At 41.3% G+C, this 20,399-nt stretch overlaps 1 protein-coding gene across 2 annotated transcripts in view; it reads left to right on the forward strand.

The window, feature by feature from the left end:
* Positions 1 to 20,325, forward strand: part of wnt7bb (wingless-type MMTV integration site family, member 7Bb) — a 30,960-nt gene extending 10,635 nt beyond the window's left edge. For both annotated transcript variants that reach the window (XM_035916207.2, XM_006782486.3), the window contains exons 3-4: positions 11,975 to 12,246; positions 15,017 to 20,325. In XM_035916207.2, the coding sequence (XP_035772100.2) occupies positions 11,975 to 12,246; positions 15,017 to 15,496 (752 nt within the window). In that variant the 3' untranslated portion in view covers positions 15,497 to 20,325. The remainder of the gene's footprint in view (positions 1 to 11,974; positions 12,247 to 15,016) is intronic.
* Positions 20,326 to 20,399: the final 74 nt, after the last annotated feature.

A 20,399-nucleotide genomic window follows, 5' to 3' on the forward strand; every position in this document is an offset into this window, starting at 1 on the left:
GTTTATCCCTTTGAAACTTTAGAAGGCGCAACTAGCTCAAAAGACTTAATAAGAAATTGTTTAACAGTTATTTCTTACTATCATTGATCCAAGTGTGAAAAAAAGAGTAAGTATATTCCATTGAATTGAACATTTCACATTGTACCTCCACTAAAAAAAAAAAAACATGGAAAATTTAGATGTAATCAGATTACTTAAAGTCAGCATTTGGACTGGGAAATGGTTGCAATCTGTGTGGGAAACATCTGGTCATCTCCCTATTGTAGCATCTAAACCACAACTTGTTGCTGCAAACTTATTGGCCAGTAGTTAGTCATGCGATGCTGACTGACCGCAACTGTGTAGCTTGAAGTCTGGCAATATGGTGTTTTTACTTCTGATCATGACCTTGTGAATCACCCAAATCTCTCCCTCCGGGTCTGTGTTTGCACCATAAAAGGTAGCATATGTTGCACCTTCATTCATAAAAACATGCTGGCTATGTGAGGTGAGCCTATAACCCGCGTGCCAAACATTATCACAATAGTACTTAGAGTCATACACAAAGAGCTTGAGAATTTGAATGGTGTTGTACATTAATGTTTGTGTGTCAGTGTTGAGTGGTAATGTATTTTAACCCCAGTTCGGTATCCCTGTCAGTAAACCTCTAATGAATTTCTTGCTGTGTGTACATAAGGAGTAGGATAGCTCCTCTTTATTCATAGGTTTAACTCTCTGGACTGATTTAAGATGGTCTAGCAGGGAGATACAGCCTCGCCGAGTCTCCATTTCAAGTTGTGTTAAAAGTGCAGACTTCATACTATAACCTATTTGATGTTTAATGCATAGAAGTCCCGCACCACAAAAACAGAACCCAACAAAATAACCATGCTTTTTGTTTTCTATGTTGTGGACACAGCTAACATAGAAGCTTTTTAGATACTTAAAGATGTGACGATGATACTGAGTAAGCTGTGAATCACATTTAGTGTTATATGTAAGATCATTTCAGTAGATATTTGGGATTCATGTATTTGCATTAGTTTGATATTGCATAGCACCGTTTGCTAGCAATGGTTGGTACTGCTCTTCCAAAGCGCGGGTTAGGGTTAGGGTATATGATGACCTCAGAGTGTTAATATAATAATATTTATGTTTTTAAACCTAAATCTAGCGACTGCTGGACAGAGGTGTGTGATTACTACGTCTTGAATAAATGAGATCAAGCACGCTGCTGGATTCGATCTAAGTGCTCTGTTTTAGTTTAGTAGCGTCCCACTAGGTCATCGTAGGAAACCACCGACACCGCAGCTACTCTCCTGTCTCTCTCACACACACGCATACACACACAGGGGAGAAGCGGGTGACTGTATTTTGTCTCAACACCTGAATTTCAAGCTGCCAGCAGCCTGCATGCAACCTTCGCGATTGTGATCTTTTCCAGTGACTATTGCCCTTGATTGAAGATGTAACCATGTTTTCTAACTGCGTCCGTATGTATTATGGAATTCTTTAGCATGGCATATGAAATCATGGAATACACCCCTCGGAGAAAATGTTCCGATCCCTGCTTCAAATCTGCAAATTCCAACATCATCATAATCAAATGTAGAGGGAAAAGTTGTTCGCGTTCTGCTCCTATTTAGGTTCCTTGTTCAAATCCCCCCAAATTATGAACGCCAAACCTCCCACCCACCCCCGTGCTCAGTGATGCAGTCTTAGTTCTGGACTGAAGGGAGGAGATGTCGGCAGTTTTTCAAGAAGTAAAGATCAACCGACCGCAAGTCTTATGCATTCTCTCTCTGTACTGCCTTCTCTTGGAGGCAGTCTTTCTCTTCTGGAGCTGGTCCAAGATATTACATTCGCTTTCCAAGGGAGCACACATTAATAACTGGGCTATTGTGTATTTTTAGGACTTGAGATATCGTCATTTAGCAGAGATGGTTCAAAAATGGTCTATTTGATATTTACTTCACTTTTATTTCAAGTTTTCAAAGTTGGCTGCTGCCGGCATCTCTTTTGTTGCTGACACGAGACTCTACAGTAGATGCACTGAAACAAAAAAACAAAAAAATGAACCCACATATCTCCTGCAGCTCTGCCGCTCAGCATTTCCACTGTTTTGCAAAGAGTGTGAGCTTGCTTATTACGCACCAACTGACAAATTGGAGTACAACGCCGTAAACTCAGCGCAGAGATTTGAAACCAGCAATTTGAGTGTGTCTCTGTTTCCTCTGCAAAAGCAGATTTAGCATTCTTCCCCGTGCCCCGCTAACAGCGTTGGCATGAGCCAGTGCCATCAGCCCTCAGAAATGTGGAATGAATTATCCCGTGCTAACAGAAATGGGTGTTATTGAGTGACTTGTTGCAGTCTATTAAGAACCAATAATAAAATTAGAAACACATCCATCAGCAGCTTAGGAGGAAAAGAGGGGGTTTCAGGATAAGAATGGCAAATGTGGTCTGCCCTCCGCTCCGATCTGGCCCGCTTTCGGAATGAATCATTCTATTTTAAACACTCCTGTCAAGACTCGATCCCGTAGCCGTGATTTGTTGATTTCAATTTACTGTGCATAATTAAGTGCCGTGCTACAGATTTCACATAAAAGTTAAATCTTGTTGTTCTGTGCTACATAAATCAGACTTAGCATGCATATTCTGCGTGAACTGGCTTTATTTTTCTATTGCATTTATGCTGCTCATCAGCCGTGGTCAGTGCAGCTTTTGGTTATCGATCTCCCTATCAAAGCATATTTGAACTTTGTTTTTAATGACATGTTTTGACTTGGTAAAGCCTCATCCTGTGTGCGATCAGACATTCCTTTGGCTAACTACCTGTAATAGAGATGCCCTTCACTTAAACAAAAAAAGAAATGCCTATGAATACCTTACAGCTCTGTTCAAATTGCAATGCACTTGAAGTCAGTGATTAGAGCCTGAAAATGGACACCTTTCAACAGCTACACTCAGCATCAAAGGCCAACACTGGCCCCCTTGTCATAAAATGGCCTGCTCTGGTTACTCTTTGTTTGACTTTCCAACCAGTTTGTCACCATCCTGATCCACGCTTTTTCACATGAAAGAGGTTTCTTGTATTGTGCTGCTAGTGAATTATTGCAAAAGTTCAATCATTCTGCCTTTGGCTCATTGCACAAGAATGGATGGAGCACTTGAGCAGGTGAGCCGAGGAAACACGACAGTTTTTTATTGTTACGACAATTTAAATTTAAGCATAAATAGGTATAACTGTGCACAACTGCTACAGTGAAACAATCAGACCTTTTTAAGAAAAGATGTAAGCAAGTCTTTTTCTTTCATGACCCCCCCCCCCTGTTTTGCTTTTTCACTGTGCTCTTTTTATTATTATTTTTTCCCATTTTGTCTCCCTGTCTCTCTCTATTTTTTTATTGTTGTCAGGTGCAGAGAAGTTGCCCCAAGCTGTGGGTTACAGGAAAAACAAAACAGAGAGAAAGAGAAAACAAGAAATGGGAGTAGTGTAGAGGTGTCAGGGAATTAAAGGTGTGTTCATGCCATCCTCCTTCTTTCTCTTTCACCCATTTCCTCTCACGGGATCAACATTGTGGTGAAGGTAGTGGTCAGTCCACCTGCTAGAACCTACAGGGCTGCAGGGACCAAACTAGCATCCAGTCACTAGAAAGGATGTTTAAGTCAGCACGTTTATTGAAAACCATTTGTGTGAAAAGAACTCCCCGGACAGGCACATACTTGATCGGGAGCTGGAGATGGCAGGGCTACCTCTCGGAGGAGGGGAAAGGTCACTGCAGACACCAAGAGCCAGACATAACTGAGGGAGGCTGTTTTTTTGTCCACAGTGGAGTTGGATAAGTAAGTGCAAAGAGGATGTGGTTGACAAAAGTTTGGGAATTTTGGCTTAGTGTTATATACACCATTCCCATTTTTATAGAAAACCTGAATTCACAGAGAATGGAGTGTTCCAGAAACAACAGATGAACCATTTTTGGTGTCTTTTCCCACTCCGAATACAATAATCAGAGAAAAACAAACTGTGTGGGACCATCTTTTCCACATTGTTGCTCATATATATATATATGTATATATCTTAAATATATATATAGATCTTAAAAATGACTTTGGTGTGATTTGAGAATCCCTGTGGTGTCCTTAAATTTCCTGAACACTCATAATTAATAATTATTATGCCAACATTTTATTTGCTGTTGTCAAGACTTGAAGTAGCCATTAATTTGCTTTCCCCCCACATGTCTACAATTCATCCGACGCACCGCACTACAAGCTCCTGGGCCGAGGACAACAGAATACTTGCAGATTATAAATTCTTTGGTGGAGCTCCTTCCCTTTCTCGGAATCAGCTGATCGTCGTTTTGTGGTGAAATCATATCTCCGCAGAATGGAGGCATCAGTCTAACCTAAGGGTAATAATGAACGGACGAAAAAATCTGTTTAAAATGACCACGCGGTTTGGTTATTGCTTTGTTTTGCTCATTCTGACAAAGCGAGAGCTAATACAAGCTGAAATATTCACTCTGGCCAGATGAAGATTTCCAGAAAAGTCCCCTTTAAATCACATGGCGATTGTGTCTCGAGAGCAGACATTCAAGGACAGTATAAACAAAGCAAGGCAAAGGGAATCAGCCAGCATTGTAATTTCAGCCATCCACACTGTCAACCCCACAATTATTCAAAATTCAAAGAAGAAATAACATGGCATAACTGTGTAAACTTACATCTCATGTTTTCAAGGCTGTGATTGGCTGGGAGTGAAGCTTGGCAGAAAAAAAACACACAAGCTTACTCAGCTGGCAAGAAGGTGTCATGCCCAGGACTAGCTTAACAAAGGCAGTCAAAAAAGCCATTCTTCAAACTGTTTTTTCCTTCTTCTTTTTTTTTATTATCAAGAGCCACAAGTGGATACTTTGACACTGGTGAACTCTCCCGAAATGCCATCAATCATCTCACTGCCACTGAGGATTTTCCCCTTTGTGGGGATTACTTCTTGTTGGTTCTACGCCCTTCAGGCATACTGCAACTCGACTACTTAATCATTCACCCAAATCTCGCTATCCCACAGAGATAAAGAAAAATAAATATTGTTATCATTAAAGGACGGAATATTGAAGCTGATAAAAGATCTGATGCATCACCAGTCTGCCAGCAAAACAGCAGATCCACTCCCAGGCAGCCAAGCAGTTGGCACCGAGCGGATAACAGCGTGGAAATGACGCGTGCATTGTGTTATGGTGGAACGGTGGTGGATAAAAGGCCTATTTTTCAGCCCGTCATCATGTGGGTTGCGCTAATCCTATCTGCCTTCCTCCATGTGAGCCCAGAGAAGCTGGAGCGGTCGGACGTGCGCGCGTGCGCATCCCGCGCGTAGGATCTTTCACTAACTTTATCAGATAGCAGGAGAGTCCGTTGCTTTGTTGTTCTGCAGCGTGTGGGCTGTGGTCATCATCGGCAGTAAAAGGTCATGTCTTACGCTTTTTCTTCCCAGCGTCTTGCCTCACATCCTCTGCCCACAGCATGTGTCTGTATCTAGGGTGTGGCTTGTCATCCTACGCAACCAAACAGCACTATCATTGCCGGGTCCGCTTTTCTGCTTGTTCATTCATCAGCTCTGTCTCAGAGTGTGTGGGTGTGTCCGTTTGCTGGGGTCCCTCACCTTTTCCTCACCCCATTTCTAGTTCTCTCTCCCCCGCCCACCCACAGTCTGTCTGAGCTGTTCAGAGACCCGACCCTTGTGGCCCCCTGCACACGGGGCTCCCCGTAGCCTCGCGTTATCGGTAGGATCTGCGTCTGTCTGTGTCTGCCAGTGCAGCTAGACGCAGGAGGAAGCAGGATGCAAGAGGATCAACTGTAATCTCACTCTGTGCTTTGTTCCACACAATCCCAGGCCCATCACTGTATTCTCTACTTGCTGGCCCACCACTGGACATTTACATGTGCCAACAATCACATCGCTACTGGCCCACTTAGGTGAGAGTTCAGAGAGAGAGAAACAGCGAGAGGGAGAGAGTCTTAGTGGGTTTTTAAGGCAGAGACACCGGTTTGGAGGGAGAAGATGCTAAGAGACGTGGGGCTTTATTTTGACTGTGTGATGATGAGTATCACCAAATATGAAAATGTCAAGTCTGGAGGTTTCTTTTGTAATGAGAAGGAGAAACATGTCATCAGTGGCATATTTGACTCGTTGATTATAGTGGTGAGGATAATGATATCTTCGTTGATGCGCTGTGGGATCCGCACACATCTCGGTAAATATGTTTCCGCTGAAGATGAAACAAATTCAAGTAAAGATTGAAATTGAGGAAAATCCTCGACATTGTCCTCGCGTGAACTTGATGAATGCTTCGTAGAGCGCGCAGCGGCCTACGTTTGTAGATGTGTGCAGGTGAGGTCCTGATTTGGGCTCATTATTAGGATGAAAGGGTGGGAAGAAGGATTTGTGCTTGTTTTAGCAAGCCTCAGCATTCAGTCAAAAAGCTTTATCTTCACCTCAGGCAGATCAGAGGAGAGAAAGGATGCTTTTGAAACGGTTTTGTGCCAGCCCAATTTTCTGTGCCTGGGAGGCAGCTTACCTAAATTCTCAGAATTTAATAGTGCACCGGCAAAGTTAAACACCCTCATAATTGTTTTTAGCTTTTCTTCTCAAAGCCCTCCTCATTATATGAATCAAACTGGAGGACCTACAGTGAGCGGCCGTGCCAAAGCGTGTCACTTCCTCGGCTCTGTGATGTGAGTTCTCTGAGAATGTGGAGCCTAGTTCTGGTAAAACAATATTATTTTATTGTACAGGAACACGGCTGTGCTAATTCCTCAAGCTGCAAACCTCACGGACCACAACTTTGTCTATAATTTGCTGGGAGCATATGTTCATAGCAACGGTACATAAAGCGGAACGGAAAACAGTAGTAGAGAGCGCAGTAGTCAGTTCAGCGAGTGGTACACAAAGCGAGGGGTTTTCCTCCAACTTTCTTCCCCTTCCATGGGGCCCTGGAGACAGGATTCCAGCACCAGTATGGCTTTGGTTAGAGCTTATTCTCAGTATTTTTTGGTGTCATAACTTTATTATATGTGCACAGTGACGTAAAATAACTTTGTTATGTAGTATCCATGAACTTGCATGTGCTCACAATGTTTTAAAAGCGGTATCATGTTTCCATTTGATTCACCGGAGCTGCAGAGTGTGTTTCATGTTCTGATTTTAATGCACGCTGCTTTGTTTTTGCTTTTGAAAATGATGACCTGGAGCTTTTATTTCTGGGTTTTAGTGTTTTGATTCAATTTCTATAGTTTTGCTGCAAGACGGGGGAAAAGTAAGAGAAAAAAAACATGATGTACATGTTACTTGAGAAACAGCACTCTGCAACTTCCATATCTGCTTTAAAAAAGGTTTGGCATCGTGTTTTTTATCATTACTATTATCATTATTCTTATTATTATTTTGTATCTTGTGAAAATCCCACCATATGTGTAAAGACTCTTGGCCACCAGCAGGTGACACTTTTTCCTTTGTTCACTGTGGGCCATTTGTCTGTGACAAGATGTTCTTACAGGTAATGTGTGAATGTGATGTGAAACTTGAACTTTGAGTGTGTCGCTGTGTTGTGGAGATTTTATTTCTTATGCAATCTACTCTCCACCCCCAATCCCACCCCATCCCTTGTGTCCCCTGTGGGAGTGAGTGCATGTCTGGGATGAGGGGTCTTTAAAAGGCTTTCCCCTTCACTGCTCCAGCAACAGCAGGCTTGGCCTGTGTGGAGAGGCAATTCAGCCACCCTGCTGGAAACCTGCCGGTTTCTGTGTGTACTTCTGTGTATGTATGTGTGTGTGTTTTGCTGTTGTTTGGCACCCCCTCCCCACCCCTTCCCTACCAGGAATCCAGCCTAAACTACTTCTCTCCAGTCCTTTTAGTCTACTGCATGTCTTTACCCATCCTCTGGCTCACCTCACCTTTACCGTAACCGAATCATACCTTTGCTGTGATGTTCTGTAAAGCTTGATGTCTGCATGTTTCGCTACATCTTTCTTAGGCTGTACACCTTCCGTATGTATCACATTGTGCAATCGGAATTCTCAGAATCCCAAACATGTTTTATGGGGAAGCGTGCTGACGAGGACAGAAGGAATTTGTTTCTGGCTGGCAGGATTAGTAAAGGAAATTAGCTCAGCATCTCCACTAGCTGCTTTGTAAAACATCAGGTCAGTCATAATAGTAACAGATGAATGCGATAACCTTTAGCAAGTCTAGGTTGTCAGGCCATTTCTGCCCTCGCTTGACAACATGACTGACCTTGGCCTGGTTTTTGGAGAGAAAAGGGCGCTCTACAGCCAATTCTGTATCCAAGCCCCTTCAGTATATCTTTTCCCTTTCCTCTCCTGTCAACAACATATCTTTACTATGGCCTGTGAACAGAGAAGAAAGTTGAGGTCAGCGGCAATGTTACTACATCAGCTTGTCTATAGTACACAAGTGCTGCCTGTATAGTATCCCCGGTTGTAAATCTTCTATGCTGTGTCATGTGAATTCTGGCTAGCGGTGTGCCTGCCTCCGTCTCTAAACACAGATTGCAGTTTTAGCGGCAAGCCACTACATCCAGAGACTTCTTTTTATGTCCTAGTTTCGGCAGATGGTCAAAAGACACGGCGGGCCATTGCAGCGGGAGCCGCTGTCCAAAGTGGTGTGGTCAGGTAATGTGAAGGCCAAAGCATACTGCGTCAGTATTTCTGGTTTTAGCCCCCAATGCAGGGCTGTAACAAAAGATTTTATGTCTGCATATGAGCTCCCTTACCTGTTCTCAGTGAAACAAGCCTGATCTTCTTGCCTGCTTTCTTGGCTGCTACAGCAGACACTTGCCACTAAACTCCATTAGACATCTGGTTTAATATTCCCCCATTCTTCTCTCCTGGATGTTTCCAAGTTCATTGAGGTTTTTCTGGTCACTCCAATTTTCCACTGGCAGCTAGCAAGGCTATCCCAGGGTGGTTCCTCCTGGAGTGCTGTCAGGACTCTGGGGCCAGCCTCTTTTGGGGCTTTTTGCTGCTGTTATGGGTGCATTTTCTCCTTCAAAATTTCATCAGATGCACATCTGTTCGGGGGCCTCTTTCTTTCTCCAGAACACAGGCATTTAAAAAAAAAGATGTTGCACACGCAGGATGCACATGCTACACCTTTGCATTGCTATATTAATGTAACTGAACCAGGCAGTTCAACAGCAGAATATAATCTTTGGTGTCTAGACTCTGACTCATCGCCCACTCTAAATATGATACAAAAATTGGGAGTGATGAGTAAACATCCACACAGAGCCTACAGGTTGGGTTGGTGAAGGGGGTTGACATATTAGGGTAGTGCACTGACATGTCGGAGGGAGAGATGGGAAATTCTGTAAGTAGACCACCAAACTGAGAGGAGGGGTGTTTGGGATATGACATGTGGAGACTGAAACATGCTAGCGTGCATAACACAGTGTGGCTGGAGTTGCCTGTCTGAACTGGCTTCACTCCACTTATTTTGTTTCCATCTTTGATTTATGAGTCAGTCACTTTTCGGGAAACTTAATGAAAGCATTCTCTATTCTGATTGTCATCATTGCCCCACTAATAGCATAACTCATTGAGTACCACCCTTTCTCTGGAAACTGCCTTTATCCTGTTTTAAACATTACAGCGATGCTCTGTTTGTGCATCTATGTGTAAACGAGCTTTTAACAGTGTATGCGCGCAAGGGTGGAGGGAAGTGGAAGTGTGTCGTGTTATTTTATTATGTGGCCGGTCAGGGAGCGTTTGCATGTGTGTGTGTGTGCATGTGAACAGATCTACATTGCAGCTGTGTGACTGCATTTGTGTATGAGGTGGGGGCAGCAGAATGTCACCACAAGCTGGTGGGGCACAGCTCTGCTGCTAACCAAAGAAGCAAGTGGTTGTGAGTCAGTGCCCACCAGGCAAACCTGTGGCTATGGTATTAAGTCTACAGCACCAGTGCCAGGGTAGGAAATTAACAGTGGCTTTGGGTGAAAACATCTCTGAGAGTTCAAAAATGCCCCCGAGACCAGAATAGGAGGTGTAAAAAGTCCCTCTAAAAAAAGAAGAGGAAATGAAATGGAAAACAGCTGCAAATGGCTGCATATTAGCAGTAAATTTAGGAGTACATAAAGCACATTGCTTTTGAAATGAAAAAAAAGTTGAATAAAAATGTGTACACATAAGCTTTAGCGGATAACACAAGCTATCGAGTGTTTGCTTGGCGTCCATAAAGTCGTTTTTGTCTTGTTTCCTTATAATTTTCACTTCATTTGTTGTATTTTTGTATTTAAAGGCTAATCAGTGTTTAGAACATATAGTCAAATACACTGAAACTGTCTACAATGTATAAAAAAATAATACATAAAAAAATAGAATTCTATCCAAAGCCTACAAGGATGCTACCATAATTTACTCATAAATAAATAGGTTTCTACAGATGATATGATCAGTTATTTTGGCCCTTTGAACTCATATTTTCTGCAGTGTGTTTTGGCAACCAGCAGAAATACAGGAAAGAGGGGATTCTTGAGTTCATGTGGTTGCCTGCAAGAAGCATAAGAAAAACAGTTTTTGCAGTGACTCCAGACATGCTTGCAAAAGTATAGGATAAGTTTGACTATCATATACATTAGTTTGGAGGCGGTATATTGAACACTTGTGACAAGTTCTGCATGTACAACTTTATATTCGGCCATTCATTTGAAAATTTACATCAAGCTTTTATGTTCACTATTTTAAAAAATCGAGCCTGTTGAAACTGGATGATTCTTTTTGATAGGTCATGTACTGTGACGTTTGCAAACTACCGAACACAATTAACCTCTGAGAACTGCTGGGAAAAGAAAAGGATAAACTGGCATGGAGCTTTTGGCCCTCTGAAGTGCAGAACAACAGAACACATTTTACCTAGAGTGATTCCAATAATTGCGACTGAGTACATTACACAACACACATCAAAGACTTACAAAACATTCTTCTCCACAGGCTGAAAGGCCCCTTAAAACACTCTTTGGTTAGCCTTTTTTCTGAGGATTGCCTCCTTCTAGATTACTGCCACTTGGAGGGAGACCAGGGTTGTAATAACCCCCAGTCCTTCCTATACCCCGAGACGATGTCTTTTAAGTCAGATCCCTTTGTAGCCATTAGGGGAATAGTAGAGTTATTTCAGATATGCAGGAAGTGAGTGGAATTGTATGGTATGGTTATTGTCACCGTCCTTTAAGCTAAAGCGTACCCAGGCCCTTTACATGTTGTTTTTTTTTTTCTCTTATTGACACAACAAGAAGTCTATACCTCGGGCATTGGCATTCTCAATTTTTTTCCCAAGACATTGAGTCTATTTTTTGGTTTTTAAGTGATGACAGTGCACATAGTATTTTATCTAGTGACATAAGCCCAAGTAGAACTTTTTAAAGAACAATAACAACTAATCTAAACCTTCAGTTTGAATGCTTTCATGGCCAGTAAGCATGCATTGTCTTTAAAGCCTGAAGTCAGACTATGAAACATAGGTAGAATTAATCTTGCTAGGTTTAGCAGCTGCTCTTATCTTCTGAGGTCCTGGTGTTATCTGATTTAGGCACCACAGGGCTTCCTTTCTTGTCAGTGATCAGTATCAGAGTCAGCGAGACCTGCAGACCCCAACTGTGTGCAGTGTGGGCAGCAGTACAAGGTGCTCCTGTGGAGGAATTCAGCACTTTGGACAGCACCTAACCCAGCTCTCCCCACACTGGAATTCCAACACTGCACTCTTGCAGGCTAGGTCCAAGGAATTTGTGGTGGGAAGTATGACCACATTTCTACCAAGGTACAGAAGGCAAGCTGTTCATGAGAGGAAAGCAAAATGGTGGCTTATCGAATGATGGGAAAGATTCTGAATATCTGTGGTGTTGTCAAAAATCAAATTCTCTGCGCTGTAAAATGCTGTGAGTGGAGCATTTATCAAGCGGTATCTGTTTTTCTTTTTCAGGCAGCCGGGAAGCAGCTTTTACCTATGCCATCACAGCGGCTGGGGTGGCCCATGCTATCACCGCAGCATGCAGCCAAGGCAACCTCAGTCAGTGTGGATGTGACAGGGAGAAGCAGGGTTATTATAATCAGGAGGAAGGCTGGAAATGGGGAGGATGCTCGGCAGACATCAAGTACGGCATAGAGTTCTCTCGCCGCTTCGTGGATGCCCGCGAGATTAGAAAGACCCCACGTCGTCTGATGAACTTGCACAACAATGAGGCAGGCAGAAAGGTAAAGAAAGATGTCATATACTTTCTTCTTCCTTTTAGCCTCGAAGTCACAAAAACCCCAGAAAATGCTTAAACAAATCTTACTTAAATTAATTACTTAAATATTATTTAAACTGTGCACAATAAATGTCTATCCTCAACAGAGCATACGTACTGTGAAGTGAATTTTTGCATTATCTTGATGACCTAACTTTTGTTTTTACCTCCAAACAAAGAAGATTACTCATTGGATTAAGCTTGTGTTTGGTGATCACGCTGATAAATGATACCGCAACGAATAAATGGACGTCTGGAGCAACTAAATAGAGCTAGCAGCACTATGGAAGTAGTTACACAGAACAATTGTTATTTATTCTTTAAGTCACTTGATAGCAGTTGATAGCATGGCATAACTGCCAGCCAAAGATACAAACAACTGGATGAATGGATTTAATGGCAAACATGTGTTTATCCATAGATGCAGAGATGTGTCCCAGACAAGCGGAGCTCTCCCAGATAAAGAGCTCAAAGTCGCAGACTTGTGACAAAAAGCTGCGATCAATCAACAGATCAGCAGTTTATTTCTTAGAGAACAGATAGCAGAACGTCAGAACGTTAACGACCAGGAAAAAAAAGACAGAGAGAGTGTGGGAGGTGAATAAAAGAAAAAAGACAATACTAAGTTGAAAAATGGATCTAATTAATAACTTCAGCTGTATAATGTTCACTGGGAAAATGGAGCCTTCCCAAGTGGTTGCCAGATGGAGGACTGCCATTTATCCTTTCCAGTTCCTTTCATGGAATTATGAAGTGTAAAGTCAGGAACAGGATATTATTGCAGTTGTCTGCACAATACCAAAACATGTCACTGCCATTTGACTGCATCTATTCAGGGTGTGAAAGCAGGCCGACAATGCTAGTGTTAACACAGCAGACTGATAGGGTCTACGCTGCATGCCATGGTACTGGCAGCTCTCTAGATTAGAGCTGGCACTATTGCCGCTTTGCTCTTTGTAGCTCAAAAAAATTAAATGCTATGAAGAAGTGTCAGATTCTTTTTTTGTGTGCATACTGAAGGAAAGCTAAAAATCTTTCTTTCTTAGAGTTTAAGAACTTATAAGGACACAGAGATTTGGGCCTTCTCTGATTGTACCTCACTTTGTTTGACGATGCATGCACAGTTACTCCAAGAGTGTCAACTGCATCACATAGGTATTAAATATTTTAAAAAAAAAACATCCAAAAGTTAAAGACAGATAGGAGTCTTATTGGAAAACCAACACTGATCCGATCAGTCCATCTGCAATTTGCCAGATGAAAGCACATACATATGCATCGCTATATATGTAAACTGGATTTTATGTAGTTACATCTGGATTTTGTTCAGATGTGAAGCCTTTTAAATGACGAGCGTAAGAGGGCTTTGTTGATTGTTACTATTACTCTTATTAATGAAAAAACAAACCAAAAGAAGTCTACATGCAGATGTGTGTTTGACAAGCCATCCCAGGGCATCTCAGTGCATCTGTATGCGGTGATGTGTATCTGGTCATATTGGACTAATCAGTAACAGATCAGAGGCTTTGATGGACACACTTTAAGTAAATGTTTCCATACATATGTCAGACTCCTTATGCCAGACATTCCTTGTGGTTTTTGTGCAGCGCATTTTTGGAAATCCTCACTCTGTATTAATACTGGAGGCAGGCTTGACATCTGATCCCAGCTTTTATGTAGTCGGGAAGGCTCAGTTTTTAAAAAAAAAAAAATCAAATTTCCTCAAACCACATGAGTGCATAGACAAGACAGAGAGAGCTATATAGCATCACTTGTGTACATTTCATAAGTGTGTGATAGAAGTGATGACTTGTGCTGTTGGCAAGGCGTCATTCCAGGAAAAAGCTGCACAGCCACCCAGCAACAACAGAGACGCCCGCTTTGCTCAAGCAAATGAAGAGTTTTTAGAGTCATGGCAGATTTGTTAGCAGCGGGTTAATAGGACTCAACTAAACGACACCCCCGTGATTTCTCTGTTCCTTTGTCTTTTAGGGAAAAAAAGACTTTTTTTGTTTTTGTTTTTTGTTCTTTCTTACTCTCAAGGGACAAAGGATTGACACTTGAATACTGACAACAGCACGCAATATTTACCACATGCCGCGGGATTAGGGAGCAAAGAGAAGACTTTCTGCCCTGTGTGTACCATATGTTGGAGATAAACCAACAAATCTTAAGACCAAACCTAAGGAAGGGAGTTACACAAAATAAACTGTCATATAGTCACGTCTTATGATTGTAATATAACATAATACATCAAAATCTTACCCATATGGGAATAATGCTTTATTTATTTGTCACAATATTGGTTAAGAACCCACTTAAACCATGTGTGTTCCAGCTGTAAACGATTAATTGAGTTTGCCTGTTTGTACACTGCATGCGTAACACATTTAATTGCACAATGGATTCAAATTTCCAATGGCGATCGAAAACATATGAGATATTTTTGTTTCTGCATCACTGATATGTTTTATGGAAACCACAGGCAAAATTACTACTATAGGATATTTCTTGTAAAAGCTAGAAAAATGCTTTATATTGTAAGGAAAGGAGAGAAAACACCAACAATCAGATGTGAGCAAACACTTGGCAACAGTGGGAAGAAAAAACTCCCTTTTAACAGGAAGAAACACAGAGGGGCAGCCATCTGCCATGACTGGTTGAGGGTGAGGGAAGGGAGATGCGATGACATGCACAATATAAATGAATGACCTGTTGTCTCTACCACTCCTCAGGTTTTAGAAGAAAGGATGAAACTAGAGTGCAAGTGCCACGGCGTCTCGGGATCCTGTACCACTAAAACATGTTGGACTACTCTTCCGAAATTCCGCGAGATTGGCTACGTACTCAAGGACAAGTACAATAAAGCTGTGCACGTGGAGGTAGTCCGGGCGAGCCGACTGCGCCAGCCCACCCACCTCAAGGTAAAGCAGACTCAGGGCTACCGTAAGCCCATGGAGACAGACCTCGTATACATTGAGAGGTCGCCCAACTACTGCGAGGAGGACGCAGCCACAGGGAGCGTGGGAACCCAGGGACGCCTGTGCAACCGCACCTCACCACATACGGACGGCTGCGACCTTATGTGCTGCGGTCGGGGATACAATACACACCAGTACACAAAGGTGTGGCAGTGCAATTGTAAGTTCCAGTGGTGCTGCTTCGTCAAATGCAACACATGCAGTGAGAGGACGGAGGTGTTTACCTGCAAATAAGGACATGAAGAGCTCAGTGCCAGAAAAAGTGACGCGCAAAGGACTAGCTAAATGAGGAAGAAGCGGGAGAACGAGCAGGAAGGTGTGTCTTCGAGATTTTGAAGCGAAGAAATGGAATTTACACTATCAGCTCTTCGAGGCATCGTTTTGCACAGCAGAATCTATCTAATTGCTTTTCCGAAAGTAAATTCTAATTATCAGTAGGTAATACCCCCAAAACTTTACTGTCACATTGAGGTTGTGCTTATGTACTGATGTATCCGCAGTGAAGTTGGGACTACGTGTAAAGAATGAGACCCTCGGTGGGAACTGTGCTTTGCACTCTGGGATTTGTAATGGTTCGATTGCAATATAACCAGACTTGCATGGAGAGGAACTCACAGTAACCTGGGAGTTGATCGAAGTGACAGCCATTGTTAAGTCTTTGACGAGAAACTCTTTGTGGGTTTTGTCATTTTTTCACTAACGGGTGGGGGCATAAGTGAATCTTGACATGAATGATACCCCTAGCTTGGCTGGGGCTAATGGTGGAGGTCTGTAGAAATGAAGAACATTTTGTAAGTGTGGTGCATCACGCTGCGCCAATATCTGAGTGGAGAACTCTGTTAAAACCCTCTGCTGCCAACTGGAATATGGTGGAGTATGTTAGTTTTCCAGTCACACTGGAACTGTCTGTTCTGAACACTGAAAATAAATTGTCTATTTATGTTATAGTATCTTAAAACAAAACACTAACGGGTAGACATGTCTTTTTTTTTTTGTACTAAGTGTAAAGAAAAATACTTTTTAGAAACTCTGACTGGAAATGTGTGTCTATTAGAACATGACCCCCCCTAAAACCCCTACAAAACCTAATCTTTTCTTTAAAGAAAGAAGAAGAAAAGAAAAAAATCATAGTTACAGGTGTGTTGACAACAGAAGAGATCTTTACAACATGTTTCACATGTTTCAGACACCTGGGCTCTACTATGTTGTAGTTTAGCTTGTTTGCGGTCCTTTTCGCTCCCTGAGCAGTAACAACTATTTCAATGGTTGTGCAATTTCAAAGACAGTAGCATGAAAACACTGCAGAGATCCTTCCTAAATTCATTAAACATGAACATTAAAACTGTGCTGGATGTGGATGTGTTAAGTGCTGCACCTATATTTTCTATTTTAATCTATGAGAACTAAATGACTCCCATTTTACTCAGTTTGATGGTTCAATGCTAAAATATCAACTGAAGGTTAACCTGCAGTTCATCTTAATTCTTTTTTTTTATTGATAATTTTTTCAAATTCAACCAAAGACTAACTTGGAACTGTTGATTTGCTTTTGCTTATTCCCATTTTGGCTATAGGGGCATTTTACTTCTGGCTAAATAAGCTCTCCTCTGTAACAATAATAAAGGATATTTCCACTTTATTACAACTTGGATCTTACTTGAGGATTCATGATCACATTGTGCTCACTATGGTAACTTCTGAGAGATGATAACATGGTGGCAGAAAATAGAAATAAGCAATTGTAAAAAAGAAAAAAAAAAGTACTTTATTGGTAAGGGTACCCAAAGCATACTATATGGATAAAAGTATTTTTCCACATTTCTTCATCTTTAATTCAGGTCTTTTCAGTCCCATTGCTACATGTGCAGAAAGTCAAGCACCTAGACTTATTTCTAGTTATTCAGCCTGCCTTTAAAAGCATTTGTGAAAGAATGGGTCATCTAAGTGAAGTTCAATGAATTCAAGTGTATTACTGTAATGGGATGCCACCACTGCAAAAGTCAGTTAGTGAAATTTCTTCCTTCTTGGACAGTTCATGAAACTATTTGTTTGTTTGTTTGTTTTTCAAAGAACCACAGTAACTCATCCACAAAGTGTCAGACAACGTAATTGCTGAATGTGGACGCGTACTTTGCATAAAAGCAAAAAACACTCTGCGGACTCAATAATTGCAGAGCTCCAAAGCTCCTCTAATGTTAACATCAGCACAAAAACAGTGTACCGGGAGCTTAATGGCATTGGCTTCCATGGCTGAGCAGCTCCTGTAGCTATAATGTGGAGGTTTGCCCATATAGCGTATATCTTATAATATGTTGTTTCACAGAGTACACAGAAAGCTGCTTGCTGAAGTTTGTTGAAGTTCAATTATTATTATTATTTTTTTAATAACAGACGTTTACAGCAGAAAGATGGGGCAGTATTCGTTTTTCTTTCCAGATAAATTCAACTTGAGACAAATTTGAGATGTTTCAGCATTCTCATGCCCAACTTTTTAAGTAAAATGTCACAAATGAAACCGATAGAAAGGTGTTGCTATAAAGTACAAAGAGAATCTACATTGCGCCTGAAGGTGTTAGCACATCCAAACCCCTTTAAGACCATAAATATTTGGTTTCACAACCTGTATTCAGTTTTGGCAGAAGTAGTAGCATTTCTTTAATTGATCGCTTTTAGAGATGATGACATGTTTAAATTTAGAGGATGTCAAGGTTGCTGTTTAGACCTGCTCTCAATCTTTATGCTAAGCTAAGCTTTTACACCTCCCGGCTCTAGCTCCAGACTTGACGCATAGATAATGAGAGTAGAATCTGCCAGTCTTCTCTAACAATTTAACTGTTGTGAAGTAAACGAATCGGGCTTATTGGCAGGGATAGCTCAGTAGGTAGAGTGGTGGCCCCATGATCGGAAGGTCAAGGGTTCGAATCCACTGAACGGCTACCCTGAGGTACCCCTGAGCAAGGTACCATCCCTACACAGTGCACCCAATGGCTGCCCACTGAGTGAATGGGTTAAATGCAGAGAGGAATTTCCCCACGGGGATCAATAAAGTATACATACATTAAAATGTCAAATTATTCCTTTAATACATGCAGTATGAAAAAGGTAAAAAGTCGATCTATCCTAGCAGGTTATTTTAACCACTCTTTGCTTTTTGTTTGTTTGTTTACATTTAATCTACAACACCACGTTAAAATCATGTGACAGTGAAAGAGCATTTAGGCCAGATTATCTTCATTTACATGTTAATTAATAGATTTGAGATGTAGAATGACTTTTGCACATTTATGATTACACATAAAACCATGTAGCCTAGTCATTTAAAATGTAGTAGCTTTTCTTTTTCATTTCAGCAAAGGCACAACTCAGATGGATTAAACAAAGCAATTACATTCATAACTGTGCACATTTACTCAATTAAATAGCTTATTATAACAAAAAGTTTCTAGCGTGTATTTTTACACTGCCATGTTTTCATTGTTCCTGAAATAGTGCCTAAAATAACTCCAGTTAGAGCCATTAAAAGAAATAGACTCAGATGCAAACACATTTCCACACATAAAAAGCTGATGCGTCTTTGATTCAATGATGAATTGCATTATGAAATATAAAAGAAAGCTTACCCCTGAACCCTAAACACACATTCTTCACTTTATTGCTCACTGCCTGTTGGTACAAGAGTGTTCCTGCTCGGGGTTCAGTTGCCCGTATCGGTTGTTCCAACAAACATCCAAAGCTATTATTTTCATAAATTTTCTCCCTTCGAAGGAAAACACACACATTAAATTTGTTGATTGTGTGTGTGCGTGTGTGCGCGTGTATGTGTGTCCAGGTTTGAAGCCAAACTTTATGCCGAAGTCTGTTATTCAAACATTCCAACCACGCTTAATATAGTAACTGGCAAGTGCATTAGGAAGCATAAATCATTAAAAATCAAAAATAAATAAATCAAGCACTCTGCTGACTTTGACATTATTTTGTACACAGCACATGTTCGTAATATGCTGTGGTCTGCTGTCTTGATTGTGGCACGCATGGAACAGAAGTCAATTATCTCGCTCCAGTATGGAAAGGAGCTTCTTGTCTGTGTCAAGCCGGGCAGTGATCACAACACAAAGAGGAGGGGAAAAATAGTCAAATCTGTACCACTAATATTTTAATTCTACACACAGTTAAAGCTCAACATTATTAAATGGAATTATTAGGGCTTTTACTTTCCCTGTTTTCTATTATGTTTCCAAGTGTGGATGATATTACTCTCAAAACCCGATGTGGCTGATAAGAAGAGTCGAACTGAGGATTTTAGCATGCAGAGTGAAAGGATAGCTGTCTCCACCCTCAAGCCTCCTCATCCACTCTGTGTTGGCAAAAGCGTTTTGGAGTCACTAAATGGGGAGAGATCCCTCATGCAAATCACCTGATGTGAATAGGAAGTTACTCAGTGTGCCTCTTTGTTTTTGGACACACAAACAAGAGTGTAGTTCTTTTGTGAGGGTGTTTTTGAGATGGATGGGATGGCTTGATGAAAGGAGGTGCATGTGAAGCCGGAAACAGCAAGTGAAAAGGGTGGGTATTTAAGAGAGGGGCTGACTGAGAATGCATTGGAGAAATAGTGGGTACACTGTATAAGAAGGAGCAGCTGCCGGTGCAAGTTGGCGACAAACTAGGGCAAAGCTAGTAAAAAAAGAAGATATTCTGTGTATTGTACAAATGATTAAATCCAATGTTTAATTTATATTTATTATTATTAAATGTTCAAATCATTCATAACTTTACATATTTAACAAATGACCTTTCCAGACTTTTGTCGGCTTTCGTCTATTTCTATGTAATGGATATATGTATGAGACCCATGCTACTTTGTCAATTAAACGGAGGCTCGCGCTCATCCTCCTGTATGTGAAAAGCATTGTGGACGGGCAGCAGAGCAGAAGTAAGATGTGTTTTGTTAGTTGTCTGAAGCCCAGGGGACCGGAACCATATAAGCTCCCTATATTATTCCCTGGATTGAGAAAAATAAATCCATTTGTTTCCGACAAACATTTTGTCATTAAAAATATGAGATAGAAAAACAGAGTCTGCTGTGTGTGCCTTCTTCTAAATCTGCTATTGTTTGGGTGTCAGGATCATTAGTTCATTG

This window comes from Neolamprologus brichardi, chromosome 7 (genome assembly GCF_056152115.1).
Source record: "Neolamprologus brichardi isolate AB-2024 chromosome 7, ASM5615211v1, whole genome shotgun sequence".
NCBI classification, from domain to species: Eukaryota; Metazoa; Chordata; class Actinopteri; order Cichliformes; family Cichlidae; genus Neolamprologus; species Neolamprologus brichardi.